Source organism: Lepisma saccharinum, chromosome 27, assembly GCF_977018435.1.
Source record: "Lepisma saccharinum chromosome 27, izLepSacc3.1, whole genome shotgun sequence".
Classification (NCBI taxonomy): domain Eukaryota; kingdom Metazoa; phylum Arthropoda; class Insecta; order Zygentoma; family Lepismatidae; genus Lepisma; species Lepisma saccharinum.
In genome coordinates this window covers 5,829,600-5,857,094 of record NC_139255.1, presented here as the reverse complement: position 1 = coordinate 5,857,094, position 27,495 = coordinate 5,829,600, and the positions used below count along the sequence as shown (strand labels likewise).

Below are 27,495 nucleotides of genomic sequence, written 5' to 3'. Positions count from 1 at the left end.
ATTTTCCTTGGGCTTCAACATTTACAATAACAGACCATCTACGATAACCATTGAATCGAACTTCTATACAGATTTAGCAAAATTCAAAACCCATCATCTCTTGCTTTATTCTTTAAATCTTTCATCTCGCCCATCCTCGAATACTGTTTCCAAATTTGGGCTCTGGCCTCAAAAACCAATCTCACCAGAATAGATTCTGTTCTCAGTTTCTTTCTTGCAATTGTTCACCATAGAATACCTTCCTTTCGACATGTATCCAAATCAGACACCATGGCTGCTCTGAATATTCACCCTTCATCCTCTCGTCGTGATCTAGCTGACATGAAATTTTTATACAAGATAATAAATGGCAAAATCAGAACAGATCTTCTAATCAGTGAATTCACACTTAGGGTACTCCAAAAGCAAACGCACAACCTGCAACTCTTCCACAAGCCAACCACTAGGCTATCCCTTCTACAATGCTCCTTGTTTTATAGGCTCCCAGAAATCTACAACAAACTTCCCCTGAATGTAGATATTTTCCTTCCAGAACGTAATTTTTATATATTACTGGCCAAAAACATGTAAATCTATCCCATCTTGTTATTGTTTTTATCTTTTGTTATTTTTTGTTTCTACTTTATGTTGTTTCAGTGTAAAATAGCCAAATAAGACTGTATCTTAAACTCAGTAAATAAATAAATATATAAATAAATAAATAAATATTTTGGGGGGTCCGAACCAAGTGTCTCAGAAATAATAATAACAACAACAAATGTTCAAATTAAATTAAATTATAATTAATTAAATATTAATTAAAATATGTAAATTTATTAATATTGCATTTTCATTATTACATGAACACGTAAAAAATGGCATAAAAATATAGATATAACAGCACATATTGTATGAAAACGAGGAAATTAATGTCAAATAATTAGATAAAGAATTGGATATTTATGGAATAATAAAAAGAACATTAAGTCCAGTTGACAAAAAGCAAAGTTCCTGATTAATCTTTTATGCACATTATCATAAGTAGTAGAGTGCATAAATCTTCTTTGGTACTGTCTTTCAATGCTGTATGATCCCAATACAATAATCCTTGCCTTCCAAGTTCAGATGAAATAAATAAACCACTGTGTAACAAATTTACAACTTTTTTCTCTTTCCGAAATGAATGCATCTGTTTCTGATAGAACTTGTCACGCTGATTACAGTGGTGTAACTGAAATTCCTGTATCAGCCTCCGATTTCGAGAAATAATAGTTGAAAATTTTATTATGTAATGAAAATGCTATGCTATTTGGAGCACTGCAGGACATTGGATGTAATGAAGAATGAAACTAAAAGTAATTCGTTTTTGAAATTGCACAGTACAAGAAGCAAAGATTACATGACGACAATGCTATCGATCTGCTTAAATACCAGTACCGGTACCGAAATATATACCCTGCCCGACCCCTGTCCCACATCCCTAGCTGCTCCCTTATCCCACCCTGAGCCAAAGGTACCTATGTAAACGCCTAAATGAAATTAACATCAATTCAAGAACTACAAATATATATTATGAACAAAATATGTTATGTATTACACCAATAGGTATCAGAAGTAACAATACAGATCAAATTAAGTAATGTACATACATCCAAGGATGGAAAGGATGATACATAAAGTAACATGTATAAAGATGTTTAAGGTAGTCTTATCGGTGCTTCCATTTGTACTGAGCACCTTCGTTTTCTCGTTTCAAGCTCCAACAATAGTCAGCTAACATAGTAATCCCACACTTTCCCTTGTACTTTTCTTCCAAGACACAAATGGTCTGATGAAATCATTCACCATGTTCATCTGATACTGCACCTAAGTTTTCTGGGAAGAAATCTAAGTGACTGTGTAGATAATGAAGCTTTAGGGACATGTGACAACCCATTGCATGAAAGCTCAGTAGCATTTCTTCTACAAGTTCAGCATAATGTTCAGATTTTCGGTTTCCAAGGAAATTAGTTATCACATTCTTCAGTGCAACCCACACTCTTTTCTCGTTTTCATGCAGGATTTCGTCAAATGTTGAATGTTTAATAAGTTCTCTAATCTGTGGTGCGACGAAGATTCCTTCCTTTAACTTTGCATCTGTGATATGTGGAAATATTGTCTTTAGGTACTGGAAGCCACCACCCTCTTTATCTAGTGCCTTCACCAAACCATTCATTAATCCTAATTTTATGTGTATTGGTGGTAAGTACACATTTTTTTGGATCAACAAGAGGCGTGTAACTAACACTTTTCTGTCCAGGAACCATCGACTTTTTTGTGGGCCAGTGTTTCACACGATAGTGTTTCCCTTTCGCCCTGCTATCCCATTCACACAGAAAACAACAGTGTTTTGTATATCCTTACTGCATTCCCAAAAGCAGACCAAGAACCTTAAAATCAGCACAAATGTGCCAAGGATGATCAGCATACTTCATTCTGTCAAGCAAGAGCTTCATATTTTGGTATGATTCTTTCATACCTACAGCATAGGCGACTGGAATAGCAGGGTGACTATTGCCGTTGTGTAATAACACAGCTTTAAGACTGAATTTCGAAGAATCAATAAATAAACACCATTGATTCATGTCATATGCAATGTTTAATGCAGACATAAGTTCACACACATCTGTACAGTACACCAAACCTTCCTGACAGCTGAAAAAATTCACTAGATCACTTCCACGACAGCGATACATTGTTACTTTCGTGTCCTTTCCCAAAAGGTTCCAACCTTGTAGTCTGAAAGCTAATAGTTCAGCCTGTGATTTGGACAATTGCAGATCTCTCACGAGATCATCTAGTTTTGCTTGGCATATTATATGCGGTTCCTTTGCGTTCCACACATACACAGGATCTTCACTTCCTTCACTTTCGGTTTCACGTTCAGTATCACAGTCACTCAACGTCCAAGCATTTGGTGGTACAGGAACAGGTAAGTCATTACAGTGTGGAACAGGCCTAATAGCAGGAAGGTACACATGGATAGTTGATTGACTTGTTTGTTTTTGTGGTTAGTCCACGAATGTTTGTTAAACAAAAATAACAGTCTGTGGTGTGGTCTTGTGGCTCACGCCACACCATTGGCACGGCAAATGGCATTGCCTTGCGTATTCTGTTCAACCATCCCCGAAGGTTCACAGCACAGGATTTACAACACACGTGCGGAGCCCATTTTTTATCCTGGTCCCCGACTTTGCAGGAAAAGTACAATTCATAAGCCTTTTTCACAGCAGGTGTCAGGTGAGTAACATTGGACTTAACAGTCAATCTTCCACATATGTAACAGAACTTGTTTGGGTTATTTACACAACTTCTTGGCATGATTTACAGTAAAGATACGGATTTTCAAGCAGTGTTGCAACTCCACAAGGGGAAGAGTTGCCACCTTGAAAGAGGGAAATTTCATATTTTAAAAATCCCTTTTTTTCCCATTTGTGGGAAAATGGAGGCTGATGCAAACAAATGGAGTAGTGCTCCTACATCAGGGTACCAAGGGGTATTATGGTCACTTTATACCATCCAGGAAAGAAAACCTTTGTTCAAATGTGAAAAAGTATATTTTCATTATTTTATTTTAGTACCTGCCAGGGACCCCCTGGACCCTACCCCCCTAAATACGTTCTTGTTTACATGCACTGCAACTTTAGATTGTGAATTACTCCATGCAGAAAATTCTGCATTGTTCTTTTGCTACCATTGTACTTGATGCACAAATTTTGAAGTCTCTGTTGCATTTCGTTATAAATTCTCCTAGTTTTCTTCTTTTGCATTTGGGCTCTCTCAGAATGTAGAATGGCTGCCTTCACTGCAGCATTTTGTGTTCCTATATTTTTTGCAAGGAACTTGGATGTAAATGAAAGAAAATGCCCATGGCAACACCATGCCCAAATGTGTTGGTTACTATATCCTGAACTGAAATTTTAAAGTTGCACACAACATGAGCCCATGGAAAGATGGCAACCAAGACTCTTACAGGTACAAAGAGAATGATTATTGTCTTCACAGCATAATAATTAGGTGGATGCATACAGAAGAGGAGGAAGAAAGAATAGATTCTCCCCAACCTCCCCAGATTTAACAACTTTTGTCTTCAAGATGTAAGCAAGTTTCAGTAAATTTCTTATATCGGACAAACGGCTGAAATTTGCTACTTCATTTAATTTGAATGTTAGTACTTACGTATTCTGCATTGAGAAACATTGTTGAAGGTGGCATTTCGCTTATTTCACAGAAATAAGCTCTATGGCGGTCACAGTTTCACTACCATACTCGGAATGCAGTGTTTCCACCCCACTGCACCCAAAAATACCTACATAACCCTACAAACTATTGACGCATAGCGCCACGAACCATTTCCGATAAGGTTAGGTTAGTTAAAAATTGGTTTAGAAAAAAATGCGTAGCCCCACACACCAATCTTGCATAGTCTCACGAACCATTGACACACAGCCCCACAACACATAGCCCCACAAACCATTTGCGGAAACGTACCTTCTTCAGTTCTTGGAAACACTGACCGGCATTGACCGGACGTCATCACACACAGGCAACATCCGGCTGAAGGAAATGGATGCAACAGCTTCCGTGCATCGGTCACACATTTATATAAAAAAATAGATGATTTACCCGCAAAATTGAATTAACGATGCGAGAAAACACTTCCCCGAACTTCCACAACTATAAAGAAACTCCATTCGGTAAGTAATTTCTCCAGTAAATTTGAAGAAATCCGTTTGTCTGATATAAGAAATTTGCCCAAGTTTCTATCCCATGGAGCTTGACTGATTACCCTACCATTATATTCTGTGTATCATTTTTACTCTTGTCATTTTTACTTTGCCATTTTACCTAAATTCGTGAATATGAGCTGATATAAATATTACTACTAGCAATCAATAAATAATAAAGAAGCAATATCCAAATTAATTTCTAGTAACATGTAGTCCAATCAAGCAGCATGTTAAGTACATAACGTGTAGGGTTGCCAGATTGCTATAAGAGAAAAGTAGGACTTGAAGTCAAAATGTAATACACAAAACATTCACAATAAATAATACATATTTCTATAGAACACGTTAGAAAGTAATTTAAAATTGACACTTTTCAGTTTAAAAAAATGATTTCTTAATGAATTGGTAAATGCAAAATTTCCAATCTTGTAATCATACTATACAATGCACTTCTCACTACATGTTTTAACTGGTACTTCTCAGAGGAGCAAATTTTTCCTCAAAATTTAAGGTTCAGTCAAAATATACGTATTTATGAGGCTGAACTCTTTGAAATTATAGGGACCAGTACCAAATGTTTTACAGACTTCATGAAAAAAATATTTCTTGTGAGTCCATTCTGCTGATGGTAATGAAAGTACTCTCTCAACATATGCATTATGACCCGTAATGGCAAATTTAATTTGAAATGGTTCCAGAAGTTTCATATTGGCTAGTTTTTAGTTCAATAACAGGGTCTCTACCAAAATAGCAAATCCAAAATTCTTGAAGGTTTCAGAACTTTTTATTGACCTTTCTCCTGTTTTTCTTAACGTTTATTTATTCAACCCCTACTTGGATAGTTGGATTTTAGCAATTAAGAAAATAAATATCTATTTAATGAAAAGCCCTACAAAAAGGATAGTTAAGATGACAACTGAAACTGTATTTAACAAGATAATTAGACTTGCATTATCTATTAATGCATCCTGGATTATATTTGGCAGACTAACAAGGATCTGACATCTTGACTCCCAGCCAGTATAATCTTATGTGAGGCTCATGCTGTCGTCCCCAAATATTTGTGATTGTCCCTTCATCCATCTTATCTTACCACCATTCATCCTCATCTTTGCAATTAACCAGAGGGGCAGAAAAGTGAAGTAAAATAAACTAAATCAACCAATATGCCATTGTGGTCAAGGGTGCCTGCAGGGGGGGGGGGGGGGCAATTGTAACTTACATGATCTCTCTTTGTTCAACTGAAACACATATTTTCCTAATTAAGTATGTGACGCTCAAAATGTACGACATTTATTATTTTTTAAAGTTCCTCCTGGATGCCGATCATAAGGTTAAAATGTAGAACATGTCTGGGGAAAATCGGACGTCTGGTAACCCTAATAACGTGCCTTAAGTATGAAATTTGCCTAACAGTTCAAGCTTTCAATGTGAGCTAATTGTTAATTGCACTTTCTTTGGAATTAACCATTCATAATATAAGAAGATAAATATAAATATGCATCACCATAAGATAGACTTCTGTACTTTCGATGTGGCCTTTGGCCATGTCTTGTACGCTTACATGCGTGACCTTCAGCCACATTGTGGGTGTAATAATATTATAGATGGGGTAAATTGTCTGCATGTTGTATTGGATGAAGGGAAACAAGTGAATAAGTTCGCTAATTTGAAAAGTTTAGAAAGTAACTTTGTGTGTGTATGGGCTCTAATAAGGTACAAATATTCAAAATATTATTGTCTATTTTCTTAATAATGAACTGAGTAAGTAATAACCGTTTCAATAATTAGTTGAATGTTTTGCATAAACAAATTCAATAGTGACTAAATTGAAAATGCAATATTTACGTCTTTTGTCATTTTTACATTTTTTAACGTAATTGGATAATAACAGTTTTCCGTCATTCCCCTCAAATTCCTACCTTGCCTCTGTAATAAATTCTGATGCTCGTATTTTGAAATTCGAAAAGTCTAGCATAATTCCCTTACAGTAGTTTTCGGGATGAAAATAAACTTTCTTTAAGTTCCCTAGCAACGTCCGTTTCCATAGACAACAACAAGCATGGGAAGCTCTGAAGAACTGTTTGTTATCATGCCTCTAAACATTTAGTTAAAACAAGCACGATGTAGATATTTTAGCATTGAGTATAACAATATATACGTAATTGTATCTGGGCTGAATCATCTTCTTATGTAGGTGTCACCCATGTTTGAGGCACCTTTTCGAAACCAGGAGTTCATTCATCTGTTTGTGATCTGTGAGAAATATAATGTAGCTAGACAATTAAGAATTGAAGGAAACAATGTGTGCTGCAAAAAATGCCCGTGGCAACAGGTTGTTAAGGACATGAAAAAGGGCATTTTCACCCTTAAAAAAGGGGAAAGGGAGCAATTTATTAATTTTCTCAGCCTATTGGGACGATTTCATGAGGGTTCATAATTGGACATTTTTGGTCTCCGGGGCTTCCTTCATGGAGAACATTTATAATAATAATAATAATAATAATAATAATAATAATAATAATAATAAATTGTCTTTATTCAGCGGGCGAAGTTCAGCCAAGGGCTGCTCAGCCACCTAACCCTTGTCAATATGATAATACATATGATAATCCATAAGTTTATATAACTTATGGAGCAGTAAGCCAAACGTAAAAAAAAAAAACAGATACAAAAAAATGAAGAAAGAAAAAAATACATAGGAATTAGTTGCATACAAAAAAAATTGCAACTAGAAATACAAAAGACAATAGTAATAATAATACAATAATACAATTCCTTATAGTGAGTGACTTGATACCCTCAGTATGTGCCCCAACTCTGCCATTGTTCCATTAACAGCAGATCTTTTATTTTACCTTTGAAATTTAATGGGTTGTTTACACTAGCGATATTTGCGGGCAATGCATTCCATGCTTTGGGAGCCGAAAAGGAGAAAGATGTCAGTGAGTGAATCAGTCAGTCAGTCAGTGGTGGGATTAAGGCTTTATATAACAGTTGGGCTGAAAAGTTTGTAGGCTGACTCATAGATGGCATTACTAGAATTAAATCCATGTGATTTTTACTTAGTACTAACCTTCAAAAGATACGTGTATAAATTTCACAGCTGCCGGATAATTAGTTCGTGAGATATAGCATTGTGAGTGAAGCAGCTTTTGTTATTGTGAAAAAATGGATAAAAAAGAATTTTGTGTGATAATAAAGCATTGCTTTTTGGCGAAAAAAAATACTGTTGAAGCCAAGGCTTGGCTTGATAAACATTATTCGGACTCTGCACCAGGAAAATCAACCATTGAGAAGTGGTTTGCCAAATTTAAACGAGGCGAAATGAGCATCGAAGACGATGCACGCAGTGGACGCCCCAAAGAGGCTGTTACCGATGAAAACATCAAAAAAGTCCACAAAATAATTTTAAATGATCGTAAAGTGAAGTTGATCGAGATAGCTGAGCCTTTAAAAATATCAAAGGAACGTGTTGGACATATTGTGCATGAATATTTTGAACATGCGAAAGCTGTGTGCAAAATGGGTGCCGCGCATGCTCACAATCGATCAAAAGCAACAACGTTTTGATGATTCGGAGCAATGTTTAGCGATATTCAACCGTAATAAACACGAATTTTTCCGTCGATATATTACAATGGATGAAACATGGCTCCATAACTACACTCCAGAGTCCAATCGACAGTCAGCCGAGTGGACTGCACGTGATGAACCGAATCCAAAGCGTGGAAAGACGCAACAGTCGGCTGGCAAGGTTATGGCATCAGTATTCTGGGATGCGCATGGTATTATATTCATCGATTACCTCAAAAAGGGCCAGACCATCAACAGCGATTATTACATAGCGTTGTTGGAGGGTTTAAAGGATGAAATCACGAAAAAACGGCCCCATTTGAAGAAGAAAAAAGTGCTGTTTCATCAAGACAATGCACCGTGTCACAAATCAATGAAAACGATGGCAAAATTATATGAATTAGACTACGAATTGCTTCCCCATCCACCATATTCTCCAGATCTGGCCCCCAGTGACTTTTTCCTGTTTGCAGACCTTAAAAGAATGCTCGCTGGAAAGAAATTTAGCACTGATGAAGAGGTAATCGCCGAAACTGAGGCCTATTTTGAGGCTAAAGAGAAATCGTACTATAAAAATGGCATCGAAAAATTGTATGACCGCTATAATCGTTGTATCGCCCTCGAAGGCAACTATATTGAATAATAAAATCGAATTTTGTCAAAAAAATATTTTTTACTATGTTAGCCTACGAACTTTTCAGCCCAATGCATTATTATATTGGATGATCTAAAGATTGGATTTTTTCCAGTCCTGCCCCTGCAACAAAAGCAGCATTGACGTTTACCCCTGGAGGAAAAGGTGACTACAGCATGGTGCTGATTCCATCACCTTCAAAAATGGCTGATAGTGAGAATGTATAACTAACTAACTCTCTAGCCTTCTTAAACCCAAAGGTTTATGGCTGCAGTAACACAATCTTTCCATCTGTCCCTATTCTGGGCAAGATCAATCTAATCTTTTCCATCCTTACCGATGACCTCGAAATATCGAACTTTTCTTCAATTGTGCTAAGTGTTTACTGCCTCCTACGCCATTTTTATATATACAGGGTGACAATTAATGAACTATTTGGTCTAGGAATTAATTTGTGCGGTTGTTACGCACACATTGAAGCTGTAGTTCAAACACAAAATACATAAATACCTTAAGAAAAATATTGTCCATCGCGAGCCACCACTTTCGCCCATCTGTCAGGCAAGTTACGGATTCCGTGGCGAAAGAAGTCCTCATCCTTTGAAGCGATCCAGTCAGAGACCCATTTTTCGATATCTTCTGAAGAAGTGAACCGCTGTCCAATCAAATCGTTATTCATGCAATCGAACAAGTAGTAGTCCGAAGGAGCAACGTCTGGTGAATACGGCGGGTGGGGTAAAACTTCCCATCCAACATTTTCTAAATAGGTTTTGACCAGTTTTGTGACATGTGGGTGAGCGTTATCATGTTGAAAAATAAGTTTATCATGTCTGTTCTCCCATTCTGGTCGTTTCCTGGCCAGAGCTTGCTTCAAACGCATTAATTGTCGTCGATAACGTTCTCCATTAATAGTTTCACCCGGTTGCAGCAGCTCATAGTACACCACACCTTTTATATCGCACCATATGCACAGTGAATATCTCGTTTTGGTTGTGATGGACATGGTTCACTTGGCTTCACCCAGGCCTTTTTTCAATTCGGGTTCTCGTAATGGATCCACTTCTCATCGTCAGTAACAATGCGATGCAAAAACCCCTTTCTTTTCTGTCTTTGAAGCAGCAATTTGCAAATGGTTTTTCGTCTTTCAACGTCTCTGTCTTTCAATTCATGTGGAACCCAATGTGACATCTTTTGAATCATTCCCATGGCTTTGAGGCGTTTGTAAACTGTTGTTTGATCAACGCCTAATGCTTCTGCAAGTTCTTCCTGCGTTTGACACGAATCCTGATCGAGCAATGCTCTCAATTCTTCGTCTTCAAATTTTTTTGGCTGTCTAGGTCGCTCTTGGTCTTCCAGGCCGAAATCACCACTTCTAAACCGTGCAAACTACTTCTGACACGTTCGCTCAGCTAGCGCATGGTCACCATACACTTCCACCAAAATACGATGACTTTCGGTAGCACTTTTCTGCATGTTAAAGTAATGAAGCAGAACACCCATCAAAAACACTTTATCTGGCACGAACTGCACCATGTTCAGTTGACTACAAAATGCTGTTGTTGAAGCGTCAATCAACTGCCCTATACTACGAACGATGCGCGCTGACAGGAGTTTTCAACACATGTGTGGCTACACGGAACTGTGGGACGATACGCTCGTAACGCCATCTCTTGTCTAGGCGCACGAATTAATTCCTAGACCAAATATATGAAATAAAACGGAAATTAGTGACAAACCACGTAGTACACAAACTGTATTGCACATGTAAACGGCACTACAGACATTCGGATTTAGGTTATGACATGTTCGATATGTCTGCCATCTCTGGCGATGATGTGGGGCAGACGAACAGCAAAATTCTGCATGACCCGCTGAAGTGTCGAAACATCGATGACCTCCTGAATGGCAGTTTTCAGCTCGGCAATGGTTTTGGGGTTATTTCTGTACACCTTGTCCTTAACATAGCCCCCTTCCAGTGGCCTCTGGGTACCCCAGACCCAGAATGCGGTCCCCAAAATACTCCTCCAGGACATTTTCACTTTCAAATGGCCGACATCAACACGTTGCATGCGCATACACATATGAATTCCCATCATGTTTTATTTCATATAGTTCATTAATTGTCACCCTGTATATATATATATATATATATATATATATATATATATATATATATATTAAATTAGCTGGAAGAAAAATACAGTTTTAGGAATAAACATAACACATTCGTAACAAATCAGCCTTTAATACAATTTTTTTAAAAAAAATATTATCAAATGGAAGTTACTTTTGTCTTTCATGTAATAGAAAAATCAAGTTTTCTAGGGCCTCTCCTCTGACATACTTACTCCCACCCACACTTCACCACTTACTCATTATTTATATCTGCTATATATTTTTTTATGTATTCGCTAATTAGAGTTATGCACAAATGTTCAGGCATAACATAAAATACAAAATTTTTTGTTCAACTGCATAATATAAATTTATTTCTGTTAAAACTTGGATATCATCATGTGTGATTTCTTGTGCTATAGTATTTCTTTCATCATTCTAGAATGAACTAATTAATTAATGCTATTTTTTATGTATTAGGTTCTTCTGCTGAAAGTCTTCTGTAAAAGTGCTGAATATCACGTTCTTATGATGAAAGAAGTTGGATCCATTGTACAAATTTTTATTGTAAATACCTTGCATGTAAGGTAATGGATTATATAGAAACTATTCTAGAGCCTATAATAGATGTAAATAACTTGGAAACAAGTGGAAGTTAAATGTAGGAATTGAGTGTTAAATTTTCATCTGGGATTCAACAGAATGGATGAAGGGAAAACACTAGGGATGAACGATATCGGAAATTTGATATCACAATGATAGTCAAGAAACTATCATCACAGACGATACAATACAATATTTTTTCCATATCGTGATATTGGCGATATATTATCTCCACGATATATATTGCCGACATGATGTATATCACCGAATATCATGATGATATATCACTGACAATATATGTCACTAGATATCCTGATGATATATTCGCAACATGATATATATCACCAAAATATCATGGTGATATATCACCAACACGATATATATCACCAAAATATTATGATGATATATCATGTAGTTGATATCGCCTAGATGATATTTTTAAATATCACGATATATCATCTGGATGATATATCGCCCAACACTAGAGAACACCTATGTCTAGGCAGGAGTCTTAAACCTAAGAACTTATGAAATTAAAAGTCGACCAGTTAATATACTTGGCTGACAAGTCATTAACATTTCAAAGTTATTTCCGGTTTCTTTCTCAGAGAGGTTTTAAGAGCAGTTAGAAATTTTAAGAAATGCCAGGATAATGTTGCTAATTTTAATGGATGATATTCAGCGAACAACTTCTTTCACAATTCATTGCAAGCACACCCACTGCCATGATTAGGGCAAATGTTTTGGAGCATGTTGGAAACACGTTTGATAAGTATTAAGTTCACAGCATTTGTGACAGTGTTTCAAGATACAAATATAACGATTTTATGCCAAATGTAGTCTTTCACATTTTGCTAAGCCTCGTAACAATGACCAGAGTATCTAAAAAGATGCCAGTTGGCACAAAACATTGTATAAAGCTATGTAACATACGAAAATAATACAGGATTATGGAGCCTGTTCCTCATGGAATCAATCAGGCCTATCTGATAGTGCAGAGGCTAATGCTATCCAAGGGATTCACAATTCGATTCCCAGTGGAGGGAATTTTTTAAAAAAATGTTAAAATATTTTTATAAAAAAGTGAATTAAAAACAAAATTTTGTCTCGTGAAAATGATAATTTATAGAAATGTTCTGGGTCGCTGACATCATATTGAATATCATCTATTGAACATATGGTCCAATCACTGCAGGCCTGCTAGAAAAATCGGAAACAGGTTCGAAACCTGAAAGAACCACACATAGGTAAAATTTCTTCCCATCTTTACACAGCTTTTACAAATGTAAGGGTGTTGTTATCAGAAAGTATCGACTAGAATTTAATCAGAAAAAATACTGGCCGATACATTTTCAGAGTCCAAGTGTCTTGTGAAGTCTGCCATAAGCTCACGTGACATTTTCATGAAGTGTAAATACAATGGAAATTGTGCAAAAAGTATAATTTTCATTATGTTTAGGTATAGAATAAATCAGGGGAACTGAATTTTCTAATTAAATTATTATTTCTTGTAAAATCATGAATATTTTGAAGCAAAACACAACCCAAGTAACCAAAATTGGTTGGCCCAATGTTGGGCCAATCATACTGATAATTGTTGGCCCATGGTTGATCCAACGTAAAAGCCTAGCATTGGGCAATGGCATTTTGGCTGTGGTTCCAACGTTGGCCCAGCACATGGTTTTTATGAAGGGACAATGTGTAGTTTTACGTTGGCCCAACATACTGAAAACTAAAGAATGGATCGGTTTGTGTTCTGATATATACATAATTTATAGTGAGACCAAATGTAAACAATAGTACAAATTATTTATGAAAATAAAAAAAAATTACAATAGCACTTTCTCAGTCACATGGTATTATTGTTTTCAAGTGTTACCTTCAAGTGGTAGCACAAAACTTTCTAGAGTTTACTCAGTTTTCCATCTTTGATGGAATTTAGTCTGCACATAACATTGTTTAACCACCTCCACAAGAATACCTGTAAGAATGTTCTTGTTCTACTACAGCTAATGAGACAAAAACACATCTTTCATCCATGGTGGCTGACAAAGAACTGGTGACTGACTGCAAGTTAATTATAGCTTCTACTTTCATTAAAAATATATTATATTTCCAGTATGTACTGTTACTAAAATATGTCACTGTTACATGTCACTTATTTTACAATTTAGAATTTACAGCATACTATTGAAAGTTGTCTTAACATGAGAAAGTTGTTTTAAAACTGATTTTGACTCACTTTTCCATGGTTGGGCAAACGTTGGCAACCACCATTGGCCCAACATAAGACCAACGTCAATTTGCCAACCAACATAAAGCCAAACTTTCCCACATAAAAACTGATGTTGGCCCAATGGTTGTGGTTACTTGGGTGGTTTATACTTTTTGAGGAAAATTTTTAAATTAAAATTTCTAAATATTATGAACAATTTTCAAGTGTGTCCATCAACAGCAAGTGGCATCAGTGGTATCAGTTCAGCCTTAATTTCATATATATATATAGTCACATATACTGTATATATAAGTAAATATATGGATAGCATAACACTAATGTTACACAGTTGTGATAGGAAATTAAAAAATTGGAGGATTATTATTTTTTAATGATTACATTTATACAAGCCCTGCTGGAAATTTCTACTGTGTACTATCAAATGTACTGAAGACCAATTGTAGGTCTACTGTACAGCTACTGTACATGAACAGAAAGGCTACTGTACTGAAAAACAATGTGAATAATAATGCATAGTCCAAACACAGTTGGACTACCAAAAGCAGTGGAAATAGCAGTACAGTTCACGTTCTGAAAACAGTAGACAGAGTTGGGCTACTAAAAACAGTAGACAACATTAGGAGTTCAGTTTATCAACTGAAACAGTGGCGCAGGAATGGTGGGTACAGGGGTACATTGTACCCCCTCAAATTTTTGAAGGGGGTACTGTACCCTCTAAATCCGTAAATCCCATTGAACCCCCTGTACCCCCTTAGAAGTCGACTTTATGCACAGTAAGGCTAATCGGGGCTGGACCTATGGTTTAAACTGGGATCCAAACCACTGTGCCATGTGACTTAAAACACCAACTCAATCAAACTCAAACTCACCACACAGGAGACGAGCTGAGGCTGTGACAATTCCTGACTCGTTCATCTCAATGTCATTCCTAGGTCAAATGAAAGGTTCCCCTTTCCTAGACATTAGAACAGGGTGCAATTTGTAATTTTATCAGAGGACGACAACTTACTTTTACCTAAGTATTAGATATAGTATTTAGAATTGGACATTAATCACTTAAAATCTAATGTTGATATCGAATGAAACACAAACACAACGCCATTCGAACTTAAACCCTAAAGTCAAACTTGAAGAAAATTACATTAGTCAAATGAATGCACCGGATAAATGAGACTCACTGCAGTTCCTATGGTTTGCCAGTTGGCCTGTCAAGGGCACTGTGTTATCTAAACTAGACTTTATTCAATTTCTTGCAAATTTTTCTGCATGAAAGCAATGGACTAGGGGTATAAGGACTAGGGGTATAAGGAAAGGAAAAGTATGTTTGAAACTTCTAAATTATTTTTCTAATCAGTTAAGGTTAGGTTTATGACATTTCACATTCGGCTCGAATCGTAGATATTAGTAGATTTTGGATTGAATTCACAAGGTCTTTGAGCAAGATGGGAATGTTTGATTGAGTGATTTGGTTAATTTTACTTCACATTTCTGCCACTTCTGGCTAATCGCGAAGATGAGGATGAGTGATGGTATGATGAAATTGATGAAGGGACACTCACAAATAACACCCATGCCCAGGCCAGAATTCGAAACTGGGACCTCTGGCATCGTAGTGCGCTATGCTAACCCCTCAACCACGGAGGCCAGCGAGGTGGCAATGTGTTTTGGATTTTCTTTGTAGATGCGAAAATCTTTAACTGTGACGCGCACATGCTTTTGCTTACATTAAAGCTCACCTTTTCACGTAAACGAGGAATTGACAAGTCACCTTAAAACATGCATGTATATGCATTTAATACTACTAAATACGAAAAGAAACCTTGGTCGGCTCTTCATATTATCCACTGAAGATTAAAAAGGGAAATAAAACAACTTTCAAGCGTTTGGCTTTCCTTGCTTGCTCTGAGATCTGAAGGATTTTGGTTTTGTATATGTAATGATAGTGTCACTGCTTGAAGAACGTCGTTAGGCACAAATAATTATGTTACAAATACGTGCTTTGTCAAATGTTTTACAAATATTCCAAACTTAATTAGACCTCTTACGAGTTGATCGGGAACTATCTCAACTCAATATTTTTTTTAAAAAATACAACACCCTATAGATGTGTGAGGAAATACTGAATACACGGCTTCTAAAAGGCATTGTATGTGGTACACATCTGCCATAAATTGTTTAAAGATATCTTTATGCTTAGCTATGGAACTTTAAAATTAAAATGAACTGAACTGATGTGGACTCTATAAGTATGATATATTCAATAATATGGTTTCTATATCCAGTTGGTGAGAGACATCCTGGTTGGGATGGCTGAAGATAGAGGAGAGGGGGGAATCCTCCTCACCCCCTATAATATCACCCTGCATTAAAAATCAATAGATGTATCTTTGTTCGCAATTTTCACATTTCGAAATCCTGATATTCCATTTCGTTGAATTCTAAATTAGCCCATGAACAAGGTCCAGTGCTTTATATTTTTCGGAATTGTTATCTGGTTAAAATCTGTTTTTAAAATGACCATAAATTCTAAGGAAAATAAAGAAATAAAAATTATTTATGCCAATTTTTAATTCAAAAAACAGGAAATTCATATGCTGTTCTAAAATGGAATATTTCCGATGCCTTCACATTATACCTATAGTAGTATACCTTTGAAGTAGTATATGTGTAGTGTGTGTATATATATATATATATATAGGAGGCTGAATTTTGTACCCTCCCAAATAAAAAACGTTCCTGCGCCACTGAAGTGAAAACAGTATGTTTCAAAACACCTATTGATCTACTGAAAACAGTGGACAGAATTTTCAGCAGGGAGAGTAGACTTTGCCTACAATTACTGATGTGCAAATTTTGAGAATATTATTGTGTATATGTATGTATTCTCTCCTTAGCGAGAAGGAAAAACTGTTGAAAGCAAACAGAAATTGGACCATTGTCCTGAAAGTGTTATCAGATCTTGCAACAGGGTGCTTACAATTGATATTGGCATTTCTTCCACATGCACACCTTGGGAATGCTATTCAACCTATTCTCATGTAAGATATCTTCCATTATTCTTAACTTTACTATTCTGCTTATAATTTATGTATTGTCCTACAACTAGGAGCACCTCTGGTACTATCAATTGATTTTCAACCCTAAGAAAGTGAAGGGAACATGGGTGATGCAGTCAGCTTTTTGTCATGTAGTCCTGCCCTTGCATTGCTAAAAATGTGTATTATCAACATACCATTATCACTTTTATTCAGTACTTGTATTATCATGAAGAGGAAAATCATACATAGCAAAACAGAGGCGTAATATTTAAGGTTGTTGAATTTTTTTATAGCAAATCATGGGATAAATCATAAATATGGCAAGATGGGGCACTCGGGCACAAAGGAAGGGGAACATTTTCATCTGCACTGATTGCAAGACGATTAAACGAATGACTGTCTACTTCAGTTCATAACTCAAGTAACCAGAACCGTTGGGCCAACTGCAGTTTCTACATGGGAAAGGTTGGGTTTACGTTGGTTGGCAAATTGATGATGGTCTTACGTTGGGCCAACGATGGTTGCCAATATTTGCCCAATCATGGAAAAGTGAGTCAAAATTAGTTTTTAAAACAACTTTCTCATGTTAAGATAGCTTTCAAGGGTATGCTGTAAATTCCAGAGTGTAAAATAAATGACACGTAACTGTTTCTTTTCAAATATTTCAGTCACAGCACATACTGGAAATATAATATTTTTTATGAAAGTAGAAGCTATTTTTAACTTGCAGTCACACACCTGTCCCTTGTCAGCCGCCATAAATGAAAGCTGTATTGGGAATTGCTTATTGTTTGCATCATTAGCTGTAGCAGAACAAGAACATTCTTGCAGGTAATATTGTGGAAGTGGTTAAACACTGTTATGTGCAAACTAAATTCCATGAAAGGGGGAAAATTAAGTAAACTCTAGAAAGTTTTTGTACTATTGTTTACATTTGGCCTCACAATAAATTATGAATACATTAGAACACAAACCTATGTTTGCCCAACATAAAACCATACATTGGCGCAACGTAAAACCATACATTGGTCCAACGTAGAAAACATGTGTTGGACCAACTTTGGAAACAAGGAAAAAAATTACCATTGCCCAACGGTATGTTCTTACATGTGGCCAACAATTTTCAGCACATCGGTCCAACATTGGTCCAACCACTATTGGTTACTTGGACAGTTGTATAGCATTTTGTAGGTTTGGTGTATATTACTCACTATTCCAGAATATAATGGACGTTAAAAAATTAATGTTAAAAACTGTGCTTACGTATGCGGGTATGTTGTTCCTATTTTCCTTTCTTTAGAACTACGTTTCGGAGTGGTTCTACGTGGCTGTTCGGAGAGTTGGCTGTGTTTTTTCTCTTCTTGATACAACAAGATTTCAAGCAGTGTGAGCATGTTATTTTGATGATAAATGTATCTGGCATTATGCAGTGCAAATGCAAGATTTTTTTGTAAAAATCTTTACCACGTTTTACAAAACAATACAGAATGGTTACCACAACATGCTATGAATCCAGAACTATGTTTGCATTCTGGGCAAGGCATGGACATTCCATTGTGTTTCTTAATTTTTTCATCAATTCAGCATTGATTAAGATTAACTTAGAAATGTATCAAAAAGTGAATTTAAACAACTTTTAAATACGAGTACAAAAAATTATCATCACCTATATTCTCCATCCACTGCAAGAGGCCCTAATACCTGCAACACTTCATATATCATTGTTATTTTAAGATGCATTTTTCCATATAATCTAGTTTCTAAATGTATAAATAAAGATATAAGTAAACAGTAAAATCTAGTATTAGACATAAATTGTTCAAGGTTTTATGCTGTGTCAGAGGTCCAGTCAGTAGGATGTCTGACAGCCACATGAGAGACCCATGTTCAATTCTCAGGATGGGTGAATGTGGGTAGGAATTTTCCAGAATTTTCCTGGGAGCAGCTTAGGGGGTAAAAGCAGGGTTGTTAGACGTCCAAGAATTTAAAATAAATTCAATTCCGATCCAGGAGAGAAAATCAACAAGCATAAATGGGTTCTGGACCATAAATAACCTTTTTATTTGTAAAGTGTTTCAATTCGGTCCAGGAACCTTTTTTCAAGATCAATTTAAGTATGGCACAAGAACCTTTTTTCTGGATGAATTTAAATTCAGCCCAGGGACAATTTTTCCGGATGAATTTAAATACAGTCCAGCAACCTTTTCTCCAGATCACTTTAAATAAGGTCCAGGAATCTTTTTTTCAGACCAATTTAAATACAGTCCAGGAACCTTTCTTCAGGATGAATTTAAATGTGGTACAGGAACATTTTTTCTGGATCAGTTTAAATAGGGTCCAAGTTCCATATTGAAATTAAACAATGTGCAACTTATACTGAATTTAAATTGTGCAAGAAAAAAGGTTCTGGTCCTGGTACAGAACCAAATACAGGCTGGCTCAAAAAGTCACTTAACACCCCCGATACAAGGCCACTGCAGCACGCAACATGAACATGGTGATGACCAATCGTTATTCTGTTTATGAACTTCCTTATGAACATAAACATTAGTCTTGTCACTGTGAAGGACTTTTTATTTAATGGAAGCATCACACTGTAATTGTTCGCGACAACCATTCAAAATGCGCAGCTCTTCATGGATGTATCCAATTAAAATCTTGTGCAATGGCATGTGAACTTCTCTCCCTAGACGTCACTTTGATCTCGATGTGTTACCGATGCGCTAAACAAATTTGAAGGCAGTTTTCTAACACCTCGAAAAGGAACAAATTGGTACAAGAATTCAGTCATAACTTTTTACTGGTTAAAGATACATTGAAAAAACCTTCATCATTGCATTTCTCGTGAAATTCTAGCCTGATCTGATATATCATATCACCCCCTTCCCATTTAAATTCCGAAGTTGAATTCAAGATGGCGGACATGAAGATGGGCGCCGACCGTGCGAGGGTGTTAAGTGACTTTTTGAGCCACCCTGTACAACCCATTAGTATGTATTAATTCCTGGATCTTTAACAAACCCAGGGTTGAGGGGTTAAAGATCCAGGAATTGTAAATAAATTAAATTCCCATCCAGAAGATTGATTGATTGATTTGGTGTTTTAAGTCCACTTTATGCACAGTAGGCTAATTGGGACTGGACCTACAGTTTAAAGTGGGATCCGAACAACTAGGTGCCTCCATCGGGTATCGAGCCTGGGACCCCTTGGTTACAAGGCGACGATGCTACCACTGTGCCATCGGGGAGGCCCCATCCGGAGGAGAAAATCAGCAAGTGTAAATGTGTTCTTGGCCGTAAAGAACCTTTTTATGTTTATAGTATTTCAATTCCGCTCAGGAACCTTTTTTCCAGATGAATTTAAATACAGTTCAGGAACCTTTGTGTTCAGATCAATTTTGATATGGTCCAGAAACCTTTTTTCTGGATCAATTTAAATATGGTCCAGGAACCTTTTTTTAATGAAACAATACACAACTTGTTCCGAATTTAAATTGTGCGAGGAAAAAGGTTCTGGTCCTGCAGCGGAAGCAAAACCCATTAGAATTTATAGGTCCTGGGCCTTTAACAACTCTGGTTAAAGGCAGCAGGAGCATGGTGTTAATCACATCACCTCCACAAATGGCTGAGATTACGAATGTGTGAGGTCCTGCCTGTACAACTTCCATATGTTGTCATGGTATGTAGGGGTAAGGGGTAGCTTTTCCTTTTCCATGCTGTTGATATGCACTAATGTAACAAAAAAAATGATGTCTGTACTTAAGAGATAATAATGTATCATGAATGAACTGCTTTATTCCAGTGTGTTTTTATCAATTATGTAATATGCTATACCAGTTAATCTAATCCTACCACATTAAAAATATTTAGTTAATAATTTCCATTTTTTTTCCCTTACAGAGAGTGTGATGAAAAGAAATTGTGGACGCATGAAAAACACATTTGTGAAGTTTTTACAACAATTATGGAAGCCCTTAAGGTAAGTATAGTACATTAGGTTTAAAAATATTGTATGATTTTCATTTCTGTTTATAATTCTGTATATCTCAAAATGTAATATTCCCTTCAGCATGGCTGAATCTGCTTTGGTGCATTTCGTTGTACATCCGATTTCCACAAACACAACCTAAATATTCTGTTTCCTGAAATGCCCTTGAAGCAGAAAATCTATCATAGTTATCTTCTCTTTGGAAAGTTGTGCACAACTTTAAACTGTAGCTCCAGCCCAGATTAGTCTAGCAAGCATAAAGTGGAATTGATTAAAACTTTGACAAACTTTCAATCTGGCATGAAATTAATACTGAGGGAATTGTAAGGTGTTGAATGTTAAGGGGGATATGAGGATGGTATTATTTCATGCCCCATAACATCAGATCACCACTCGATATTCACTTCATGTTAACTTTGCACTAATCATGCAAATCAATATTTATTGCCCACAAATCCTCATATTTGAACATATTCAAATAATTTTCTCATATTTGCTATGCCTTGTTTATTTTTAACATGAATATGGTGGCTGCGGTGGCTCAGTCGTGTCTGACTACCATGCTCAAGGTCCCGGGTTCGAACCCCGGCCGGTTCAAATCCGAGAACTTTTATAACGTTGGAAGCGGCCCCGGCGCCCACCCAGCATCGAATAACATGGGTACCTGGGGGAAACCCTGGGGGGTAAAGGTGGTCAGGGGTGTGGTGCTGATCACATCACCCCCACTCACGACCGGATCAAGAAAGTGTGGGGCGTTACCCCCACACCCCCTATACGCCTTCATGGCATGGTGCTAAGCACAGGGGAACACTTTACTTTTTTTACACTTTTTTTTATGTTTTATTTGTTTGTGTTTACACCACAGTGCATGCGCTCCTTTAGTAACTTAATAACATGTGCACTTGATGTTGCACTCATTGACATATGTAATCACTTGGGCTAGGATTTTTATGACTTAGTATATTTTTTTGGGTAAGGATGATGTGTTCCCCAAACATATAGAAATTGATATTATGAAGAAACTAATTAAGTTAAGGCACTTTTTAAGGTCATATTTTGGCATATTTGGCCATTTTTGTGTGATATAGCATATTTTGATGGATTTTCAGTAATATTTAGCATATTTTTGAATTTTCAAGAAATATAGTCATTTTCGAAGTGGATTTGTTCTTATCCCATGTTTACTCGAGAGTTGTTTTTTTTACTAGCAAAATCTTTTTCATTTTTATTTGAAAATTTAGAGAAAGTATTCATTGTGCATTGCAACTCAGGGCCCATAAAGGGAACTAAAAATAGTTTGTATGTGAAAATATCTCAGCATTTAGAAACAGTCCAGTTATAAGGGCATATTTTTCAAATTATAGTGCATATTTTGTAAAATTTTAGGTCATAAGAGCATATTTTGGTGATTTTTAGATCATAAAAATCCTAGTTCTAGTAATCACAAATAATGTACACTGTCATGCCATAAGTTCTGATGCAAAGTGATCGCCTGTCTGCTGACACTGTAAACCCAGCACGATCTAGTGGCAAGATGGTAAAACACACGTAGAAATGTAGGCGTTGCCTGTTCAAGCTCGGTGTAGTCAATAAGAGCTACAAAAGTGTGTAAAATGGACATCGAACAGAAGCATGCAGCAGTGATTGCCTTGTACAAGGCAAAGAAGATGCCCACTGAGATTTTCAAGGACCTAAAACATCTGGGCATTAACAGATTATTTGTTTATCGCACGATCACAAGGTTTGCTGAGACCAATGGAATTGCTGACCATGTTAGAAGTGGTCGTCTGAGGTCAGTCCAAACACCAGCTCTCGTCAAAGCTGTCAAGGAGTGAATTCGAAGGAATCCCTGTTGCAAGAAGTCTCTCCTTGCAAAGCAGATGAATGTGTCGATAAGAACAATGTGCCGCATCATTAACAAAGAACTTACTCAAAGGTTATTGATGAAACAACTGGGCATTTCCTCACACCAGATCTAAAGTGTAAATGACAGGGGAAAGGAAAGGTACTCTTGCACCGGCATGGTTGAAACGGCCACAGAAGAATTACTTTTACGGAAGGGAACGTTTTTGATGTAGAGGAATCCTATAACTGTCAGAATGATCGTGTGTATGCTTGGAGTGCTCAAGAAGCTAAGCAGAAGAAGAAATGTGTGCGGCGTTCCCATCATCCTGCATCCATCATTGTGTGGTGGGGCATTAGCTTTGAAGGCGTCACAAAACTGCACTTTTGCAAGAAAGGGGTTAAAAACCACTGCAAAAGTGTATAAGAGACCATCTTAGAGCCTGTGGTAAAGCCCCTCAACGAAACCTTGTTCCATGGATTGGACGTTTCGACAAGACTCGGCCCTGGCACACAAAGCGAAGACCACCCAGCGGTGGCTCAGGAACAATGTACCCCACTTCATAGCAGCTGATGTTCTACCCTCGAGCAGTCCTGATTTGAACCCACTGGATTACAAACTCTGGTCTGTGTTGGAAGGCAAGGTCTGTCAAAAGCATCACCCTAATTTGGAAAGTCTGAAACTGACCTTGACGAAAGCAGCCGCTGAAATCCCGATGGAGGTGATCTGTGTCGCAATAGATGCATGGCCAGACAGACTTCGCTTGTGTCAAGGCCATTTCGAGTGAAGGTTGTATTACTGTACATCTGAGAGGCACAATAAAGCTCCTTGACCTTTCATTTGTCAACCTACGTGTACTGTGTTTTATTTCTACTCCCTGGCTGGCATGTGTGTCAGAACTCATGTCTCAATTACGGTTTGTAAAAAAAATAATAGCGACACATCATCCTCACAGCAGTTGTCATGAATATCAGTATGTAACACCAGCATACAAAAAGCAAATGAAAGCAGAATACTACTGGATTTTATGGGCGCTAGTCACTTGTTTCTATATTGTTAATACATCCTCCAGATGGTGCTGAAATCATACAGCCATTCAGTTTCTGAGAAAGCAGGTGCTGTGAAGGCGTAAGAAATCTGTGTGAGGAGCTTTTTTTATCGGCTTCATCTAACCACGTGGTGACTTTTTATTGTTTGTGCAGTGACTGTGTATTGTTTCAACAGTGTCATGTGATAGTATTGTTGCTGTCTGGAAAGCGTGAATGAGCCGAAATGGGTAAAAAGTGTGACATTTCACCTCGTAAGTAAGAGCAAATTCTTGCTTTGCATCTGAAAGCAAATCCCTGAGACAGATTGGTGGAATACTGAAAATCCATCATTCAACAGCATGCAGAGTTGTTATGAAACAGAACAAACATCACAAATCGTCTCTCTGACAATGTCGTGGCAGAAGAGAGAAAGCATCACCTAGGGCAGATTGCAAAATAAAAACAACAGCATTGAAGAATCGAGGACTGAGTTCCCATCAAATTTCGTCTGTTCTGCGAACGGACCTTGAAATTGATCTCACTCATAACAGTATAGTGTCTCGATTGCAAGAAGTGGGTATTACAAAGAAAAAACCACGTAGGAAGATGCAGCTGACACAGGACCACAGCACAGCAAGACGTGAGTTTGTGAGCCGATACACAAGCTGGACTGAGCTTGGCTGGAAACACGTGATTTTCTCAGATGAAAAGAAATTTAGAATTCTAGGAAACGATGCAGGAGTGAAGTTGTGATTAAAAAAGGGCGAGGAACTTAAAAATTATTGCATTTCTGTGACACAGAAATTCTCTGGGGGAGTAATGGTATGGGCTTGCTTTACAGCTAAAGGTGTCAGAAGGATCGAGATATGTGAAGGATCAGTTGGTTCTCAAAAATATCTACACATTCTACAGCACAAAGTACTGGTAACAGCAAGAGATCACTTTTCTGGGTCAAATATGGACCACTTCATCTATCATGATGACAGTGAATCATGCCATCGATCACGAATGGTTAATCAGTGGTTTACAGACATAGATATTCCGAGACTTCGTTGGCCACCTAACTCCCCTGATATGAATCCCATTGAACATCTGTGGGCCATTATGAGTAGAAAACTGTGCAACAAGACATTTTCGAGTAGGCTGGAACTTATTGCACAGATCGTCTGGGTTTGGTTTCATGAAATCGAGGTTGAACTTTGCCGTAATCTTGTTGCAAGAATGCCTCGACGATTGGCTGCATTGAAGAGAGCCAAGGGGAGGGGGCCTACCTAATACTAGTGAACTCTTTTGTACCAGTTGGTAAACCAAATGTTGGTTTACCATGTGTATTATGAGCAAATCGCTCCTGATGATTTTCAGTTGCTGTTTATTTGCAATTTTTAAAATACACCCTATCATTGTATTATTGTAGGCTATATGCATATACAGGGTGTCTCAAAAGTAATAACGCAAACTGACACAGCTGAAAGTACACGTTAATAGAAGCAAAAAAGTCGCAGTAAACATGGGTCTGCAAACAAGCCATTTTCGAGATAATCGCGAATGTGTGATTACAAGCCGCCACTGACTTCATTGTTTGTAAACATCGTCCTAGTTGGTAAAATGCTAATAATACAGTAAGAAAAATCATTGGAGATCTCATTGCATGTACAATTCTCTGTACTGATCATATCCACCCTGTTTGATTACAACGCCACCTCTCAGAAATGTTCTGTTTTGTAAACAAAGAGCAAACCTCGGACCGCACAAGGAGTAAAGCACTCGGTGTTTACAAAATGCAATCAATGACGGCTTGTACCCACACATTCTCACACATTATTAGCATTTTACCAACTAGGATGATGTTTACAAACAATGAAGTTAGTGGCGACTTGTAATCACACATTCGCGATTATATCAAAAATGGCTCTATTGCAGACCCATGTTTACTGAGACTTTTTTGCTTTTATTATCGTGTACTTTCACCTGTGTCTGTTTGCACTATTACTTATGAGACATCCTGTAAATTTAATATCATGAGTTCATTTGTTTCAAATTGTGGTGGATATGAGGAGATGTAATGGTCATTGACAATATACATTGTACTGTGATCAAAAATTTGTGTCAACCTTCATTCTGGTTAATATGTCATTTGTAGAGCCCGGAAGTTTGGCAAAATGCCTCTTTTTATCTACTGCATATATTGATAAAATGTTTCCGGATATACGGGTTTTATGTTGTTTTGAATGTTTTAGAAGCCTTTTCATTTTGCCTATTTTGCCTATTTGGGACCCCACTGCCTATTTTCAATTATAATGCCTTTTTTTGCCTTTTTCAATGAAATTTGACCATTTTTTTAAAAAAATATATATATATATAAATTATTTTTCTCCCAAAAAAACGTTGTTGGCATTTATTTTTCTTCCGTTGATTAAGTGAATAATTTTCGCCTTATTTAATTAATATTGAACTCACACATGTTTCAACATTGCTGAAGGAGAAAAATGTGAGAAAAAAGTATTTCTTGCTGAGTTAGGATATTGCCTTTCGGTTAACATTTCCTTGTGCATGATTGACTGCTGGAAGCCTGTTGCAGAACACCTGCACAATTACATCATCACGTCCAGCATCCGTGTCAGGAGGTTATTGACAAGAAACAGCACTAATGCCCAAGGGCCTTTGCATGGATTCCAAAATCAAGTTCTCTATCTCTAGTTTAGTTCTGCACTTTTAAGTTACATGGTTACGTGCGTGAATTTGGTGAAAGCACATTTTCGACAGACGGTACTATTCTTCTCTGCAAGATATGTAAAGAAACAACCAACCATGAGAAAAAATACTTTATATCTCAGCATGTGTCAACAGCCAAGCATAAATCTGCAGCTGCTAAAATGATCGGACAGAAGAAGATTTCCCTAACTTCAACAGTGGGTACTTCATCCAACAGGCAATCTCAGTTTTCTCTTGAATTGTGCAAAGCTTTCTAGAAAATGGAAAACAAGTCACTGAAGAAATTCCTGGAGAAATACACTAAAGAAACGGTGCCGTCGAAATCTATGCTGCGGAAAACATATTTAAGCATCTGCTACGAAGAAACTCTGCAAAGAATTTGTGCTGAAGTTGGTGAAAAGAAGAACTGGATTTCAATAGACGAAAGTACTGACGGTATGGGACGCTACATAGCCAACGTCATCTTAGGAACTATGGAACCAACATGCGGAGAATCCTCGTCATTTCTTCTCACGTCAGAACAACTAGAGAGAACCAATGGTTCGTCAATAGCTCAGTTATTCTCAAATGTCATACTTCTGCTCTGGCTACATGGTGTACATCATGATGACGTGTTACTTTTTATTAGTGATGCAGCTCCCTATATGAAGAAGGCTGCCATAGCATTGAAAATTCTCTTCCCGAACATGCTTCATATCACATGTGTAGCTCACGCAGTGCACAGAATCGCCGAAGAAGTTAGGGTGTTGCATCCAGAAGTGGACAGGTTGATTTCAAACACAAAGAAGATATTTCTGAAATCTCCCTCTCGAACCCGAAAATTTCAGGAAGTTGCGCCTGAGCTAAGTTTCCCTCCGCAACCAGTCTTGACGAGATGGGGAACCTGGATATCAGCAGCTATATATTATGCTAACAACCTTGAAAAAATCAGTGAGGTGATCGATGCTCTTCCAGAAAATGAAGCGGCTTCAATTC

At 37.2% G+C, this 27,495-nt stretch overlaps 1 protein-coding gene across 1 annotated transcript in view; it reads left to right on the top strand.

The window, feature by feature from the left end:
* The window catches only part of LOC145980133 (protein EFR3 homolog B-like), a 99,728-nt gene that overhangs the window by 32,189 nt on the left and 40,044 nt on the right, over positions 1–27,495 (top strand). The window contains exons 7-8 of the mRNA XM_083113186.1: positions 11,554–11,660; positions 20,850–20,928. Of these exons, the coding sequence (XP_082969312.1) occupies positions 11,554–11,660; positions 20,850–20,928 (186 nt within the window). The remainder of the gene's footprint in view (positions 1–11,553; positions 11,661–20,849; positions 20,929–27,495) is intronic.